General features: G+C 43.2%; 1 protein-coding gene across 1 annotated transcript in view; it reads left to right on the top strand.

Moving 5' to 3' along the window:
• Positions 1-3036: 3036 nt before the first annotated feature.
• Positions 3037-15301, top strand: part of ADAMTS6 (ADAM metallopeptidase with thrombospondin type 1 motif 6) — a 148518-nt gene continuing 136253 nt past the window's right edge. Inside the window, exons 1-3 of the mRNA XM_039567294.1 lie at positions 3037-3370; positions 8528-8895; positions 9616-9980. Of these exons, the coding sequence (XP_039423228.1) occupies positions 8799-8895; positions 9616-9980 (462 nt within the window). The 5' untranslated portion in view covers positions 3037-3370; positions 8528-8798. The remainder of the gene's footprint in view (positions 3371-8527; positions 8896-9615; positions 9981-15301) is intronic.

The raw sequence follows: 15301 nt of genomic DNA on the forward strand, positions 1-15301 counted from the left end.
AATATTAATATTTATTTAAACAAAAGAGTGTGCTTCCCAATCTTAAAAGCTGTTGAATAACATACTAAAGGATTCAAAGGCCTGAAGTCAAGACTGTTTTAAGCTACTTACTTCCATGGCGAGCAAACACTAAGAAACAGGTTAAGACATAAGACTAAGGTGCTCTGTGCTCAATAAGTTTGTAATCCTGCCCAAAACTTCTGAGACACGGTTGCCCAAATGGTTTATACCTAGTACTAGAATTCTGAGTAAAATTACTATCCCTCCTAGAAAGACTTCTAACTGCAGCAAAGAAACATTTATACTAAGAATCTGTGTACAACTTCCTGTGCAAGTTTTTCTCTAGAAAGTTGCAGTTCATAAATATGTATATAGATAATATTTGGGCTGAGAAAACGAAAATTAAAGTCACCAAATGAGCTCACTATTTTTATCTGAATGAGGTTCACTCTGAAATATAGTTTTATACAATAAAGCAAAACAGGTAAGTCAAACTGTAATGGGAATTCTGTCAGAAATTCTAATTACAGACAGTCCGGAATTTCTAAAGATGAGCCAAAGCTTTTCCTGGTAGTAGACCAGTTTTGACTGGTATATATACACCAGTAGGCTTAGGCAATAAACTGTAGTTGTCTGGAACGGGGAATAAATAATTTGTTGGTCTGAGCAAGCAGCTGGTCTTTGCAAAGTCCATATATCTTTGCTTTACTTTGCTGGATTTAGAGCAAGGAGTTGAATACATGTGAGGGCCCTAACCAGACAGTGATAAGCTGTTTTTCTTTTTAGCTTGATGAGTATTTATTCAGCTATACACAGTGGAGCAGGTCCAAGGAGGAGAGTCCAGTCCTTAACACCAGAATAGTCCTCATCTCAGCCATCAGACAGCAACGTGAACATTCCTGAGTCTGATTCAGGCAGGGTCTGATTTGAAGGCAGGTCTCCCAAATCCCCCGAGGATACCATAGCCGTGAGGCAATTGGCTGTGATGTGTGTGTCTGTCTATTCAAAAGGTTATTTGGTTCTGATGCAGAAATGTGTAAAAAAAAAAAAGTCTCTTCACAGTCTGTCCTTTCAATAGGATAGACTGTCCCAGCTCTCTGTAGGTACCACTGAGTTTGCAGAAAAGGTTGAGTAGAACCTGTCACAGTGCCTGTCCATGGAGGTAGATGATGTGACTCAGGTACACCTGGCTGCATTTGAGCAGATCGTGCTTGGTGGCTTATCCATGCGAACATCGCATATAATGATTTGCTGCAGGAGCAGGAACTATGGAATATTAACAAAAAATGCTCTTCTCAGTCTTAGAAATAGCTGTTTTAATAAAGTAGACGTACCCACCAAAGCGGCAACTGTTCACGCACGTACAGGATGAAGAGGAAGAAGGGCGAAATGTCTCCCCAGCCAGCATCCCTGCACGCCGCGGGCGCTCCCCCCGCTCGCCGACGCAGGATGGCGCCCTCGGTATGAGCAATTATCCCGGGGGGAGCAGGTTGGAGATCCATTTCCAGAATAAAGCGTTTCTCTCTGAATGCCCCTATTCCCAAGGAGCATCGATTTTATAGCTCCGGTTTTCAATGCAGTGATACATTCTGCTACTCCCCTAACTATTGTTACATTACTTTGCCCGGCGACGGTAAAAGGATCTCTCAACTAAGTGTTCACTGTGCTGTTTCAGAATGAATGGTGACAAAGGTAACTAGCTATTTAGGACGTTGTTCTTGTTCTGTTAGAACTGCAGTTAAAAGAAATTTCACATACTTCTATATACAATGTAATTTAACTACAGCAGTGCTTCATATTCAAAGGTAATTGTATAGCGTTTATTTGAAACGACGAGTAACAGCCACAGCTCTGATTTCTCCATCTCACGGGGCACAAAGCCAGCCCTTGCTGACCATCAGAGAGTCCTGCTGGCTGTTTGACTTTGCAGGCGGATCCTGCTCTTTCGACGCTCGGAGAGGTCCCGGAGTAGCTGTGCTCTTGGACCTTTCTCTCCAATTACTTCACAGTCCAGCCAGATATTATAGATTCACCAGAAGGTGCAATTACACCTACTACCTCCGGCTGGGGAGGAAAACCCGCACCCGCACCATTTGGGAAATATAGTTAGCAGAAGCTTGAAACCTTAGAACGTAGGTTCAGGAAGGATTTGTTTTTCCTCTTTTTTCGGCAATCGGAAATTGACTTGGTGGTTAAGAGGGCAAGTGGGAGTTCCAACCCATTCCGGCCGTGTGACCCTCTCCCCGGCACCGCTGGCTTCCCGGAGCAGGGACGCTCCGCAGGCCGCCAGCTGCCCGCTCCCCTGCGCACCTTTCCAGCCCTGCCAGACGGGGACACGGTGCCGCGGCCCCCGCCCTGCTCCCCGCCGCAAATGAAACTGAAAGCGCTGTGCGGGCAGGGCCGGGACCCTCAACCCTGGCGCGGTGCTGGCCCGGCTGCCGCTGGCCGCGCGGGCTTCAGACACCGCCTCCCATCCGCTGGAAATGGTGTTGAAGAGGTTTCCTTTTATTAACGCCCGTAACGGGGGCGCGGGACGGGCAGGGCGATGGCAGCGGGGCGATGGCAGCAGGGGGCGGCCCCAGCTCGCCGCCCACCGGCAGCGCCCGTACCCGGCGCCCGCCGCCGGCGCCCCGCGGCTGGGCCGGGCTGCCCTCAGGCGGCTCAGCGAGGGTCCCGCTCCCCCCCCCGCCCCCGCCGGGCGCCGCTCCCCCGGCTGCGCCCCTGCCCCCCGCCGCCACGTGACGGGCGCGCATGCGCGGCGGCCCGGGGCACATCTGCAGGCTGACGTCAGCGGGCCCCGCGCCGTCCCCCGGGCGAGGCTGCCAAGGCTCCCCTGCTGCCGCCGCCGCGCTCGGCTTGGCCCGGCGCCGGCAGCCAGAGGAGGAGGTCTGGGGCTACTTCAACCAAACTTTCCTGAGTCCTTCCTGCTCTGCCTGCCTTCCCTCTACTCCCCCTCTCTTTCCCCCCCCTTTCTGTCTCCCGGCCCCCCTCCCTCCCCCCTTCCCCCCCCCACCCAGATGATATTCACATGGTATTTTGCACAGAGGAGGCTGCTCAAGAGGAGGGCACCCACCCCCACCCCGATATAAGCCTGTTTTTCCCTCCTTCCTCCTCCCCCCCTCTTTTTTGTTGGAAAGACAAAATGTGCAGGGTGATAGCTTGGGTGAATTGATGGCATCCTTCCTCCTGCCAAGCCAACCCGTTTTCTAAAAACCCCTTTTAGGAAGGCTAGAGAATTTTATTCTGTTGGAGAATATAACCCTGATGGTTGCTTGCACAGAGGGGAAAAGCAGAGAGGAATACGGGAATCGTCCTGTGCAATCTCTATTGTTTGAAACTTACTTTATATCAGAAATTGAAGATGAAAACGGTAAGGAAGATTTCACACTATTCAATGAAACTTTTTGCTTTTTTTGTGTCCCGAATAATGGTGCGTGCAGGGCTTTGGGGAGCGGGGGGAGATTTATTTTGCATTAGGCGAGGTGCATTTGGAGTAATTTCAGAGAGAAACCTCTGAGGATGGGGGAAGGGGGTGCGAGGATTTTTCAGCCGATAAGAGAGGTGATTGATCAGGTACCATCTCGAATAGTGCACTTTAAGAAGATTTTTTTAATATATACTTTGAATACTAAGTCGTTGGTAGAAGCAGGAAAGGAAAAACAAAACCAAACCAAAACCAAACAACAGACGAAAACCAAAGCAGCCCCCAGACCCCAGCGACAGCCCAGAGCTATTCCGGATTGCTGCTGAGTTGAGGAAGCCCCACTCTCGGCCGTGCCGTGTCCGTCGGTGTCCGCTGCCGCGGTCAGACAAGTGCACACTTTGTGCCGGGGCTCGGAGGGTCGGCGCGGCCGCCGTCCCGCAGAGATGCTGGCGGGGATGTCGGGCTCTCGCTGGGCTCATCAGGAACATGGAAGCGTGTGGTTTTGATTTACTTCGAGCCGCTTGGGATTTGCCAGACTCTTAACCCCGCGGACTCGTGTTTGTCGGTGTATGTCTGTCTCCGCAGTGGCCTGGGGTTCAAAGGGACTTTGTTTGGTGGGAGGAGGTAAGTAGGCTCTCGCTCCCCGGCGATGTGTGTGCGGATTTTGTCTACGCTACTTTCTTTCATTGTTGTACAAGAAGAGAGAAGGGAGAGAGAGGGAAAGAGTCAGACTCTTGTTTTTATTTGGGCTGCCGGTGCAACGCGTTTGGGCCAAACGCCAAGTGTCTGGGTCACACGCGTTTTATCCAAATAGATTCAGCGCTGCTGTCTGGAAATGGGCTGCTGAAAGTTAACTTTAGGATCAGCTCCACCACAGCAACCAGACTCTTCCCTGCTGTCTCTCTAGGGACGACGGCTTTTTTTTTTCTTCTGAATTTTTTTTGAGGGATGTGTGTCTGGTGACTTCCAGTTTGCTTCAGTACCAGTTTTTTTAACTGTGTGCAGACGTGTACGGATAATGTGCATGTGTGTACGTGTTGAGCTGTGTGTGTAGCCATGTATTTTTCTAGCCGGTTGACTTTTGGGGGGGGGTGAATGTTGCTTTTTCGGTAGATGCAGTGACAGCTGCCCCCTCGGCACGGCCGGCGGGGGAGCCCTGGGGCTGGCGGGGGGGTGGGGGGTGTGATTCATACGGCGGCAGCCCCGTCGTACGCCGGGGCCCGCACAACAGTAATTTTACTCCCCACGCCTCGGCTTCTGGTTAATTCCCGGGGAGGAGGGTTCGGTCCTTTCCCTTTGTACGTGTCCCCCTCCCGGCCACCCCCGGCCCCCTTCCTTTTCACCGAGCTCTTCCCGGCGCGGTCTGCGTGTCGCAGTTCTCGCCTGGGGAAGCTCCCGGGGGCACGGCTAATCCCCGGCTTTTGAAACCCTGCGACGCTTTTCACGGCCAGCCGCGATACCTGTAATTGAATTTGTGTGATTGATGCCCGTCCCCCGCCCCGTCCCCTCCCGCCCGCCCTCCCCATTTCCTTAGCAACCACTCGTAGTGCCGGGCGGGCGCACGGCCGCCCCCTGCCCGCGCCTCACCGCGGGCTCCCGCCGCCCGCACGGCCCGGCCGCGGAGGGCGGGAAGGCGGCGGGGGCCGAGCCGCGGGGGCGGGGGCGTGGAGGACAACCCCCTGCCCGCCCGCCGGAGCGGCGAGTCCCTTTCCCGGTCGTCGCTCTCCTCGACCCCGCCCCGAGGCGCAGCAGCGGTCTGGGCGCTGTGGTCCGGCGGTGCGGTGTCGTGTCTTCTCGGGCACCTCGGCCGCTAACGGGAGACCTTGGCGCTGCCGCCCCCGAAGCGCGCCGGAACCTGTCGGTTCTGCGGTGAACGCCCCTGGTGTGGCGGTTGTCTTGGGACACCAGTCTCGGATGCTACCCCGTCCTAAAACTTGAGCTACCTTCTGGTTAAGTGATGCGCCCAAGGCACCTTTGGTTAGATGGAGGCTCCCATGATGACTGCTCTGAGCAGTTTGGCTAGTCACCTCCTCGTAATCCACTTTATCACGGAATCATTTAGATTGAAGAGGACTTCTGAGGTCATTGAGTCCAATTTATGATCGAACACTACCCTGTCAATTAGACCGTGGCACCAAGTGCCACATCCAGTCTTTCCTTAAACGCCTCCAGGGATGGTGACACCACCACCGTCCTTAGCACCCCATTCCAATGTCTAATCACCCTTCTGTGAAGAAATTCTTCCTCGTGTCCAGCCTAAACCACCCCGTGCAGTTTGAGGCTGTGATCTCTCCTGTCGCTGGTTGCATGGGAGAAGAGACCAACCCCCACCCCGTCACACTTTCAGGCAGTTGTAGAGAGCAGTAAAGTCATCCCTGAGCCACCTTTTCTCCAAGCTAAACACCCCCAGCTCCCTCAGCCACCTCTCATAAGACTAGTGCTCCAAAAACTATGGCCTTTTTTTTCTCCTCACCGAGTGTCACTGAGTAGGAACTTCATGACACCAGTGACAGGACTGCCACAGTTATCATCACTGCCTTCACAGAAATGCCAGTGCTATGCAGCTGCTTTGTCATTGGCATCAGGAAGCATCTTGTACTATTCCTTTCCTATTTGGCAGAGCTCTTAGAGTTAGACGGGGTCTGTGGTTGTCGGTGGTGATTGAGGACACTGGTAAACCTACGAATGTGTAGTTCCCCACATGACACACTAGAAGTTTCTTACTGTAAGCTTATTTGTTGACCAAATTTTGCATCTTAACAACAGTCTACAGTAAAATGCTGAATATAGGCTGCCAAGGAAGGTGGAAATAAATAAAAAAAAAAAGGTATAGAGTCCAGACTTTGAGGTTCCTACCAAATATCATACTGAAAGTATTTTATCTTGAGGTTACCTGAGTGCTTTATCATTCACATCCATTACCACTCTTCAACTGGGAACATTAATATAGCTTCATATGATCAGGTTGTATCCATGGTCAAGCTGGCAATAAATATTTTTGAAGAAGAGGTAAAAAAATCTGCTGAAACTTCTGCTGAAGCTTAATATGAAAGGAGATTGGTCTTATACGAAGCTTGAAATGAGGGAGACCACTTCAGGGACCCCTCCAAGGACACTAGACATGAGTGACTGTTTGACAGTATTGACCAGCATGTGGTTATGGTCCATCATGTGGGCCATTGGTGGGTAAATAATAAATAATGGTACTAACTAATGGGTGCTGTTAATTTATGTCCAGTATTCTGAGCTATCTAGCTCCTTAGGTACTGCCGTTTCAGGAGATCTTAATGCTAGGATAAGTTATTATCAACCTAACAGGCTGAACGTGAGCTCCCTGTTAGGATATTTTGGCTAAGTAGAAGCTGTAAGGCAGTTATTACCTCTATATATGGCAGTAATGAGCCATGACTGGACTACAGTGTCCAGTTCTGGTGTCTGCAGATGAAAAGGGATGCTGGTGATTTGGAAACAGTTCAGAGAAAAACTGCTGAAATATTTGGCCATCTGGAAACTGGATTATACCGAATGAGATAAACTAAATAGGTTGAGCTGCTTATCAGGAAGTGTCCAGAGGTGCCTGTATCAGATTGTAACTATGCATACAAGGAAAAGAAACCAGCTCATTAGCAAACAGGGATGAAGCAAGATGCAGTGACAAGAATTTGAAACTATACATTCTCAGATTAGAAATAAGGTGCGTTACTTATTGTACTAACCTAGCTGAAAGAGTACGGGGTAATTATGTATCTTCAAAACTTGCAAAATTCTAGGAACTGTAACTAAATATTAGCTAGGAAATAAAGGTTCTACATAGCAATGCAAACAGCTTTTTTATTGGTGTGCTTTGAGGCCTTGCCCCATGTGAATGGCATCACAAAGTCTTTATGCTTCACCAGGAAAACAATACTACTAAGCACAAAGCATGTTTGCAAAATATCTTTTAGTCTCTTTATAAACCTGATTAAATCCTGGGTGCTGTCTTGAAAGATATTTAAAAGATAAGATTAACCTCATTTGCAGATTAACAATTAGATAGGTTTCAAATTAGCTACGTTACCTAAATATTAATTGTAATGTTGGTAAATGGTATTTGGGTGATGTGATTTTTTCTTGATATTTTAGGTTACAGCTCTTTATAAAACCTTCACAAATAATCCACTAGCTGCAGCTGTATTACCTGTCTGAATGAGTGTTTTAAATCATTCCAAGAATTTTAGAAAGACAAATTTATCTGGTGCATATGTAAGTGACTCTGTATGCTTGTGGAAATCGGATTTTAAACAAGCTCCCCTTCTTAGGTGTTCTGTTTCTCCATTGTCTGCTTCAGCAGAGTTTGTGCACAGGTGTGCTGCGAGTGTGTAAGTGGACTGATGAGTACCAGCTGACACAACACATAGTTTGGTGTCCCATGACAGTGGACTGTTAGTTGACTGGATGGATCTTCCATTTAATCCCTGGCTGCAGCTAGAGCTGCTTTTTACGATTGTTGCAATAGTATTTTAAATGAAAAAAAAAATGACAACAAATATTTGAAATATTAGAATGTGTATGATGAATAGCTTTAGATACTGAAATCTGTTCTTTAGTATTCTAACATGCAGCATTCCCATTTAAGTGAATGGGAATTCTGTCTGCATAAGCAGAACCCTAGCCCAAGCAATAACAAAATACATGCTTCAGAAAGATCAGATAACTGTACTCTGGATTCTTTCCCAGGTTCTTCCTTTATCTACCAGTATATTGGGACCTGTTATTAACAGTTGAAATCAATGAGTGCATACCATTGATTATAGGTGGAACAAGTCTGAACACGGTATTTGAGCTACAAGAAACACTAAATAGGTGTAAGAATTCATAAAAATAACCTGAACCCGATAAGTGTGTCATAACTGTATGGATCTGCTTTTCAAGGTTAATGGTAACCCTTTTTCTATTTTTTTTCTTTTTGTAAGCTCGTGATCTTGGAGGTGACCATAAAATTGATACTGAATATTATTTCGAAATGTTGCCCTGTGTAGTTCACTATCATGGCTTAGTATTTTCCAGCATAGATCTGTTTTAATAGAAAGAATTTGCCTTGACTCATATTCTTCTGTTTTTCAGGAAAAGAAATGGAGCAAGTTCAGTAACTATCCAATCTAACATCTGTCTCATATCTTAAGGAATCTTACAAATACTTGTTTTGAATTGAGAAAATGACTGCAGCTATAGAAGAAAGTACCTGTCCAAAAAGTGGAACATCCTATAGTTAATTCGGAAGTAGTATAAAATAAATAAACCTGTTATGGTGCGATTCTGGAGTGAAGTTAACTCTATAGCACACAGGTAGCTCTCCAAGGAGAAAGAAAAAAGAACTTTCTGCTTTTTCTAAATTATGGAAATTTTTTGGAAGACGTGGACATGGATTTTGAGCCTAGTCATGGTTTCATCGGAATTTCACAGTAACAACCAGCTCTCATACAGTTCTCAAGGTAGGGATTTGATCTCTGTAGCTGGCAAGAAGCATGTGTTTTTGCATTTGTATTTGTGTAATATTTTCTAAACCACGTTTATATAATTCATAAACTCATATGGGCTCTGCTCTTAGTTTTATCATGATTAATTGTCATGCAGATTAAATTTCCTTGTTCTAATATCTCTTGGTCTAATTTTAACTGTAGGAAAGCCTTGCAAATTAAATCTTGTAAAATGTACTTAATAATGCTTGAGAGGCTTGCTATGATAAAATTAACATGCTTTTAGACTAGGGAGTAAGAACCTAATCTTGTTTTTACAGTATAATCCTTTTCATTACTACTGTTTGTATTCTTGCAAGTGGATTTTATAGCTTTTGTCTTTGAATGGTATCACTGGGAAAAATATGCCCTTCTTAAGTTAGCCCCAAATATTTACATATTTTTTGGTAAATAGGAAAAGATATGTATTAAAATTTTTTCATATTTCCAGTGATAAGCAAATTAATAGGAAACCAAACACATTTCATTGACTTACAAAGAAAGAAAATAATGTTTTATTTTATGTAGTAAAATGCTGCATTGTGTGTTTAACTGAAAATGACTTTTACTCACGAGAGTGATGAAATTTACCCAAAAATGGTCTATGTTTATGCTACTACTTGTTGTTTCCTGTTATATTTTCTTTTCTTCTATGCCCACTCCCTGGACTGTCTTACCTTGTGATTGATTACAAAGAGGAATTCCTGTCTTACCTTGAACACTACCAACTAACAATCCCAATAAGGGTTGATCAAAATGGAGCCTTCCTCAGCTTTACTGTGAAAAATCCTAAACCCTCAAGAAGGAGGAGGAGCACAGACCCTTATGACCAAGAACTGGCAGCATCTAAATTATTTTTTAAACTTTCTGCCTATGGCAAGCACTTTCATTTAAACCTGACTCTCAACACAGATTTGGTGTCCAGACATTTTACAGTAGAGTACTGGGGGAAAGATGGACCACAATGGAAGCATGATTTCTTAGACCACTGTCATTACACAGGATATTTGCAAGACCAACACAGTACAACTAAAGTGGCCTTAAGCAACTGCAATGGTCTGGTAAGTCCATATTAAATGTTATAGTATAACAGTGTGCTTGTCCCTTTTAAATTACAGAAGAAGAATTAAATTGGCATATCTTTCAGTTTTTTTGAGTCCCTGTGGGAAGCAAGTAGACAGGAAGGTGCAGAAAACCCCTAAAACCTGATCTAGGTTGTGGGGAAAAGTAGTTGTTTGTTTTTCAAGCTTAATATAAGTAGTAAGACTCAATTCTGTAGTCTTCTAGCTGGCAACCTCTTTAGTGTTTACAGTGTCTGCACTAGGGCTGCAAGATTAGGTCTGTGCTGAGATCTTTAGAGTTGTAAGAACCTTCCAGGCTCAAGGGGCAGGAAGGAGGAAACAGTGGATCCTCCAGGATGCTGAGTCTCTACAGAGAGATGTTGATTGAACTGAACACCTGCTTGTCTTTGAGTATTTGGGTTTAGAAATTGAGTAAATAAAACAAGAGGAATTGCTTGGTGTAGACATCATCATTGCTATAGGTTCAAAACATGAAAAGTCTTTAGCAGGTACCAGTATCAGAAAGTAATTATATAACTTTTTTACCAGAAAGATTTTGTTTCTAAATTGTAAACCTTTGCATTTAGAAGGAAGATTGGAAGTTCTTACCTCATTTAGTCTCATCTCTTCTCTTACTGGTGATCTTTTGATGACATGACAGTAGTACCTTCATGGGAGAAAGAAATTAGAAAACGAATGCAAAGAATTAAAAAAGCAAGAGTATTGAGTAACAAAATACTAAAATAGAAAGGCACTAAATCAAGAGCCAGTGTTTTCTCTAGTAAAAATATACATGTATATTATGGTTACTCATTCTGGTTTTTATTATGGTAGAATGCTGGTCGATATTCTTGTTAGGAATAGGCAGATCTAACTAATTGCTAAGTAAAAAAAAAGATTACTCAGATTTGCTAAACTATTTCCATTTATCCTTGGAAGTGCTATTGAATAATGCCTCTTGGCATGTTATTTTCAAAAAAAAGCCAGCTGTTTCAGATCTAGATAGGTTGCATTACACCCATCTACTTGTGATATCGCTGATACAGTCTAGTTTAACATTTCAGAGGATTCTTGAGGAAAAATATTTAATGGGGATTTCAAGCGTTAAGCGAACACTTTTAAAGAAATGGACTTAAAACGATGTTCCATTGAGTGTGGTATCACAGTTTGTTCATGTAGACTTATAGTAGATAGGTCTGAATTTAGTACAATTTTCACTTTGATTGCAGTTTCCATGTAATAGCTTTTTTTTTTCCCCTCTGTCACAGTTATTCAAGCTTCAACGTTAGTACACTCCATCTTTGCCTTTGAGTTCTTTTCAGCTAAAAATATGATGGAGACCAAGTCCCTTCTTTCAGAACTCATTTCTTTAAAAGAGGCTGCATGCCTCTTTATTTCCAGAATTTCTGCTAATTGGTGCACAGACTAGTTGGTCCCCTTGGAGCCTGCAGTAAGTGCCATGGTGATCCCATTTCAGTTCCTCTTTGACCTTGGCTAAGGCAGTGAGCCAAGAACTCCTGCCCTTGCCCTAGCTGACTCTCGTTTTCCTTTCATGTTAGGAAAATAAAAGTGGGATGAAGCAGAAAAAAGCCCATATTTTCCTGTTGTCTTTGCTCATCTGTTGCTCCTCATGGCACTTAATTTTCTTCAAAAGCGCGTGGAAGATGTCATGAGGAAGCAGAATCTTTTTTTTTGCTTTGGTTTGCCCAACACCCTGAGGTGACAGTTAGCACTCCCATTGCTGCAGGTTTTCCCTTTGCCCTCAGGCTGTCCATTTTGCTGGAGTGAAGGTGCCTGTGGTTCTAGGTGTCAGTATGTTAACTTTGTGTTTGTAAGTTAACTTCAGTGTAGAGTGTTTCCCAGTTAAATTGTCATCTTCAGTGACTGTGGTTGTTGTCAGTTCTTTTGTCTGTCTTTCTGGTATTAAGGCAGCCTTAATTCAAATTCAGTCTTTAGGCACACAAGTTCAGATAAAGCCATCACAATGTTATTTTTGAATGATGTTTCCTAGTAATGAATGTTTTGTTCCACAGCCGCTGGTTAGAACATGTTTAATAAAGCCATTGGCAGTGAATATTGAAGACAATATTACTTGTTTAAACTTAGCAATAGTTCAGAATGCTTTATATTTAAGGCATTCATTGTATTTTCCAGTTTGATTGCTGGTCTGTAAGTGACTGCCAATCATATTCTAATAGCCCTTGATTGACATCTGTATCAAAGCCGGTCATTGGAAGTTTAAAGCAGGTAATAAGTAATCATTAACAGTGAATGTTGCTCACAAACAAAATGTATGCGTTACATTTACTCCAGTTGTCCTGTTACGTTTCACTGTTGACAAATAGGTCAAATTTCTTCCCCTTATTGAATGTCTTGAATTACTCTGTTTAGTTAGTTAGTTCAGAGTGGTTATGTGAGAGCATGATTTAAATAACATATGTTGCATGACTTTGAAGAACACTTATATTTAAGATAAGTGTAAGGAGGGCTTTCTCTCAGTTTCATTATAATAAAAGTGACAAGCAGTCAGTTCATTTTCCTCTCACTGTTTCTTGTTTCAGCCTCTCCCTCTATATTTCTCATTACCAAGTGTCCTAGAATTACAGGCTGCTGCTTACTGAAGTTTCACTCCAGCAGTTTCCATCTGCTGGGCCCTGATTATGCTATAAATTGTCTGAAGTTGTGAGGAAAGCTCTATAATCCAGTGAGCATTCATGTGAGGAAACTGAAGGTCTTGTCTGCAGGCTTGCTAGCTTCCAAGCTCATATGTGCTGTAGTGGATGCTGCACTTGTGGATGGATTGCAGGTTTGGCTGTATCATGAAAGAGCCTGCAATGAGCAGCACTTTAGGACCTTTAGGCAACCAGACTGAGGCATTCTCTAAGCTGAGTGTTTCATACTGAAGGAAAGAAGAAAAGAAATGGTGGTAGACTGGCTGAAGAGAGAAGAACTTCACCTCTGGGGAATGGAGTTTGACTGACTCTGAAAGGAGCAAACCTCAAAGAAGTTTTGGAGTCTTCGGTAATGGAATCAAGCAAACCCCAAACTTTTCGCATTCTCATTCACCTTTGTCTTCTGCCAGGTGTCAAAGCTCTTAACTGAGTGCTCAAACAAGTTTTGCATGGTAGCAGATTTTGTAATTTTGGGCTGAAAAGGTCAGTAGTAGGAACTATTTTGAGGCTACTGTGGTCCCAAGTAAATGGTTAATGTAAAAGACACAGTATTTCCATATATGTGAAGTTTATGCCTTGCATGATGTTTGTGCTGGACAGTTACCTCCATCCAGAAATGATAAAGAAAGCACAGGTAGGTGGCTGTGGCTTAAAAGCATGAGCTTACTTGTTTAATGGGCAGTTGTTGGAATTTCTGGAAGACTTAATGTTTGCTTCATGTATTTCTAAATACATGTATTTATAAATTACTAATAATTTTCCTAGGAGTTAGCTCATTTGAAGGCTGAATTTACTCTAAAGAATACATCTAGTTTTATAGATTATCATGTGCATGTACTATGGTATTTTTGACTGTATGTGAAATAATTCTATATCAGTGTCTTTAGGGCTATCTTTGATACTTGTATGTTTTTGCAGTATAACATTATTCAGAAAGTTATATACAAGCTCTCCCTATCCTAGTTTTAAGATGCATTGTTAGATTCCATGATGTGCTGTCTCAGGCCAGATCACTATTTTTTTCATCTTTGAGAGCGCAGTAAGTTAACGGAATCTTTTTTTCTCAGTCATAAAATCACAGTGTATAGCCAAGTGTTGACATACTGAACAACACTGACACATTTTCAGAAGTTCCCGTTATTACTACTTTATATTAAAAATGGACAAAGTATAAAGCCTAAAAAGATTCAAGACATGGAAAAATTGTGAAACAGTAGTACTGTGTGGAAAAGGCATGCGCTTACTTGTCCCCCATAATTCTGTTTCCTTTTGCAACTGATGGATGTGCCCCATCTGAAGGAGGTTAAGGCACTGGCTGGACGGCCTGACAGAAAAAGATTCTTTTTCACAAATTCAGGGGAACTCCACGTGGATTCACAGATTTGTCTGAGCATGTCAAACTGCTGGAACCAGACCTTGTATATGTTAGCATGAGTTGGCAGTCTGTAGTGGGATTGGATAACACAGGACCTCAAACAATCTGTTTTAGATAATAATCTTGGGAATGTTCCTTGTAGTAACGTACTTGGTGCATTCAGCTTGTTTCTTATATTCATGGTATTTTGTCAAAACCTTTTCTGGTCATTCTTATGTCTTAATGATATTTCTGATGCTTTGGAACAGAAGTTTAATTTATGAACTGCTAAAATACAATAGCGACACTTAAAAAGAAAATGAAAATTAATTCATTTTAGTGCTTTAAATGGGCATTATTTCAAACTCCTTTTTCAACTGAAGTCTTGTTTTCCTTAAATAGTGGATTATAAGTCAAAGCTGCTATTTAGAATGTTGGTTTGCATATAATAGTATACTTCCCACTATGTATTAATCAGGCATTGCTGAATACATAAACAATGGAAGTATCTCTAGCCACATGAATTTTTGAAACTCAGATTATATGCTGGCTGTCACCAAGGTACTTTTTAGTCGCAGAACTTAGAGTGCTTCTTAAAAAGCTGTGATTTCACTGTTGAATCACTGTGATTCAACAAGATCACTTGCATCAATTTAGCACTGGAAGAGCAGTTTTGTTTGCAAGCAAAAATACTGTTAGGCTTAAAATGGTATACCTATGCCAGACTTATGGGAAGTGCATATGCTGGGTCAGTGTGTTTCCGTGCTGATGGAATCACTTGTTTGACTGCAGTGACTGACTACATATATGTTTTCACTGCCTGCTGGTAGATTATGTTAAAATTTATTTGCAGTTCCTTAACTAAATGTTATTAAAATATCTCTTCTTAAACACCATAGTGTTTGGGCAAATGAGATCAGATATCAGCTAGGCATTGGAAAAAGTTGTGATACTCTCCCTACCATTTTAACTGCTGGTACCTGAAGGAACTGTGACCATTGTTTGCAGACATTTTTTAGTTATTTGAAGGAGCAAATATGCAATTTGTATAGAGAATTAGTGCTGCAATTAAGTATTTATGCTATCTGAATTGACTTAGTTCCTCTGAGGTAATCTTGCCACTTACAACTACCAGTTTCAGTACCTGATATAATTATCTTATTCATGCTTAGGCTTGTAAACATGGCTGGACTTGAGTACAGATAGGAAGGATGTATGCTCTGGAGGAATTTAAATTAGGACCCACTCAGTCTGAGAGACAATGCCACAGATTGGATGGTACCTCTGTTTTCTCA

The sequence above is a fragment of the Corvus cornix genome, chromosome Z (genome assembly GCF_000738735.6).
Source record: "Corvus cornix cornix isolate S_Up_H32 chromosome Z, ASM73873v5, whole genome shotgun sequence".
Taxonomy (NCBI): domain Eukaryota; kingdom Metazoa; phylum Chordata; class Aves; order Passeriformes; family Corvidae; genus Corvus; species Corvus cornix.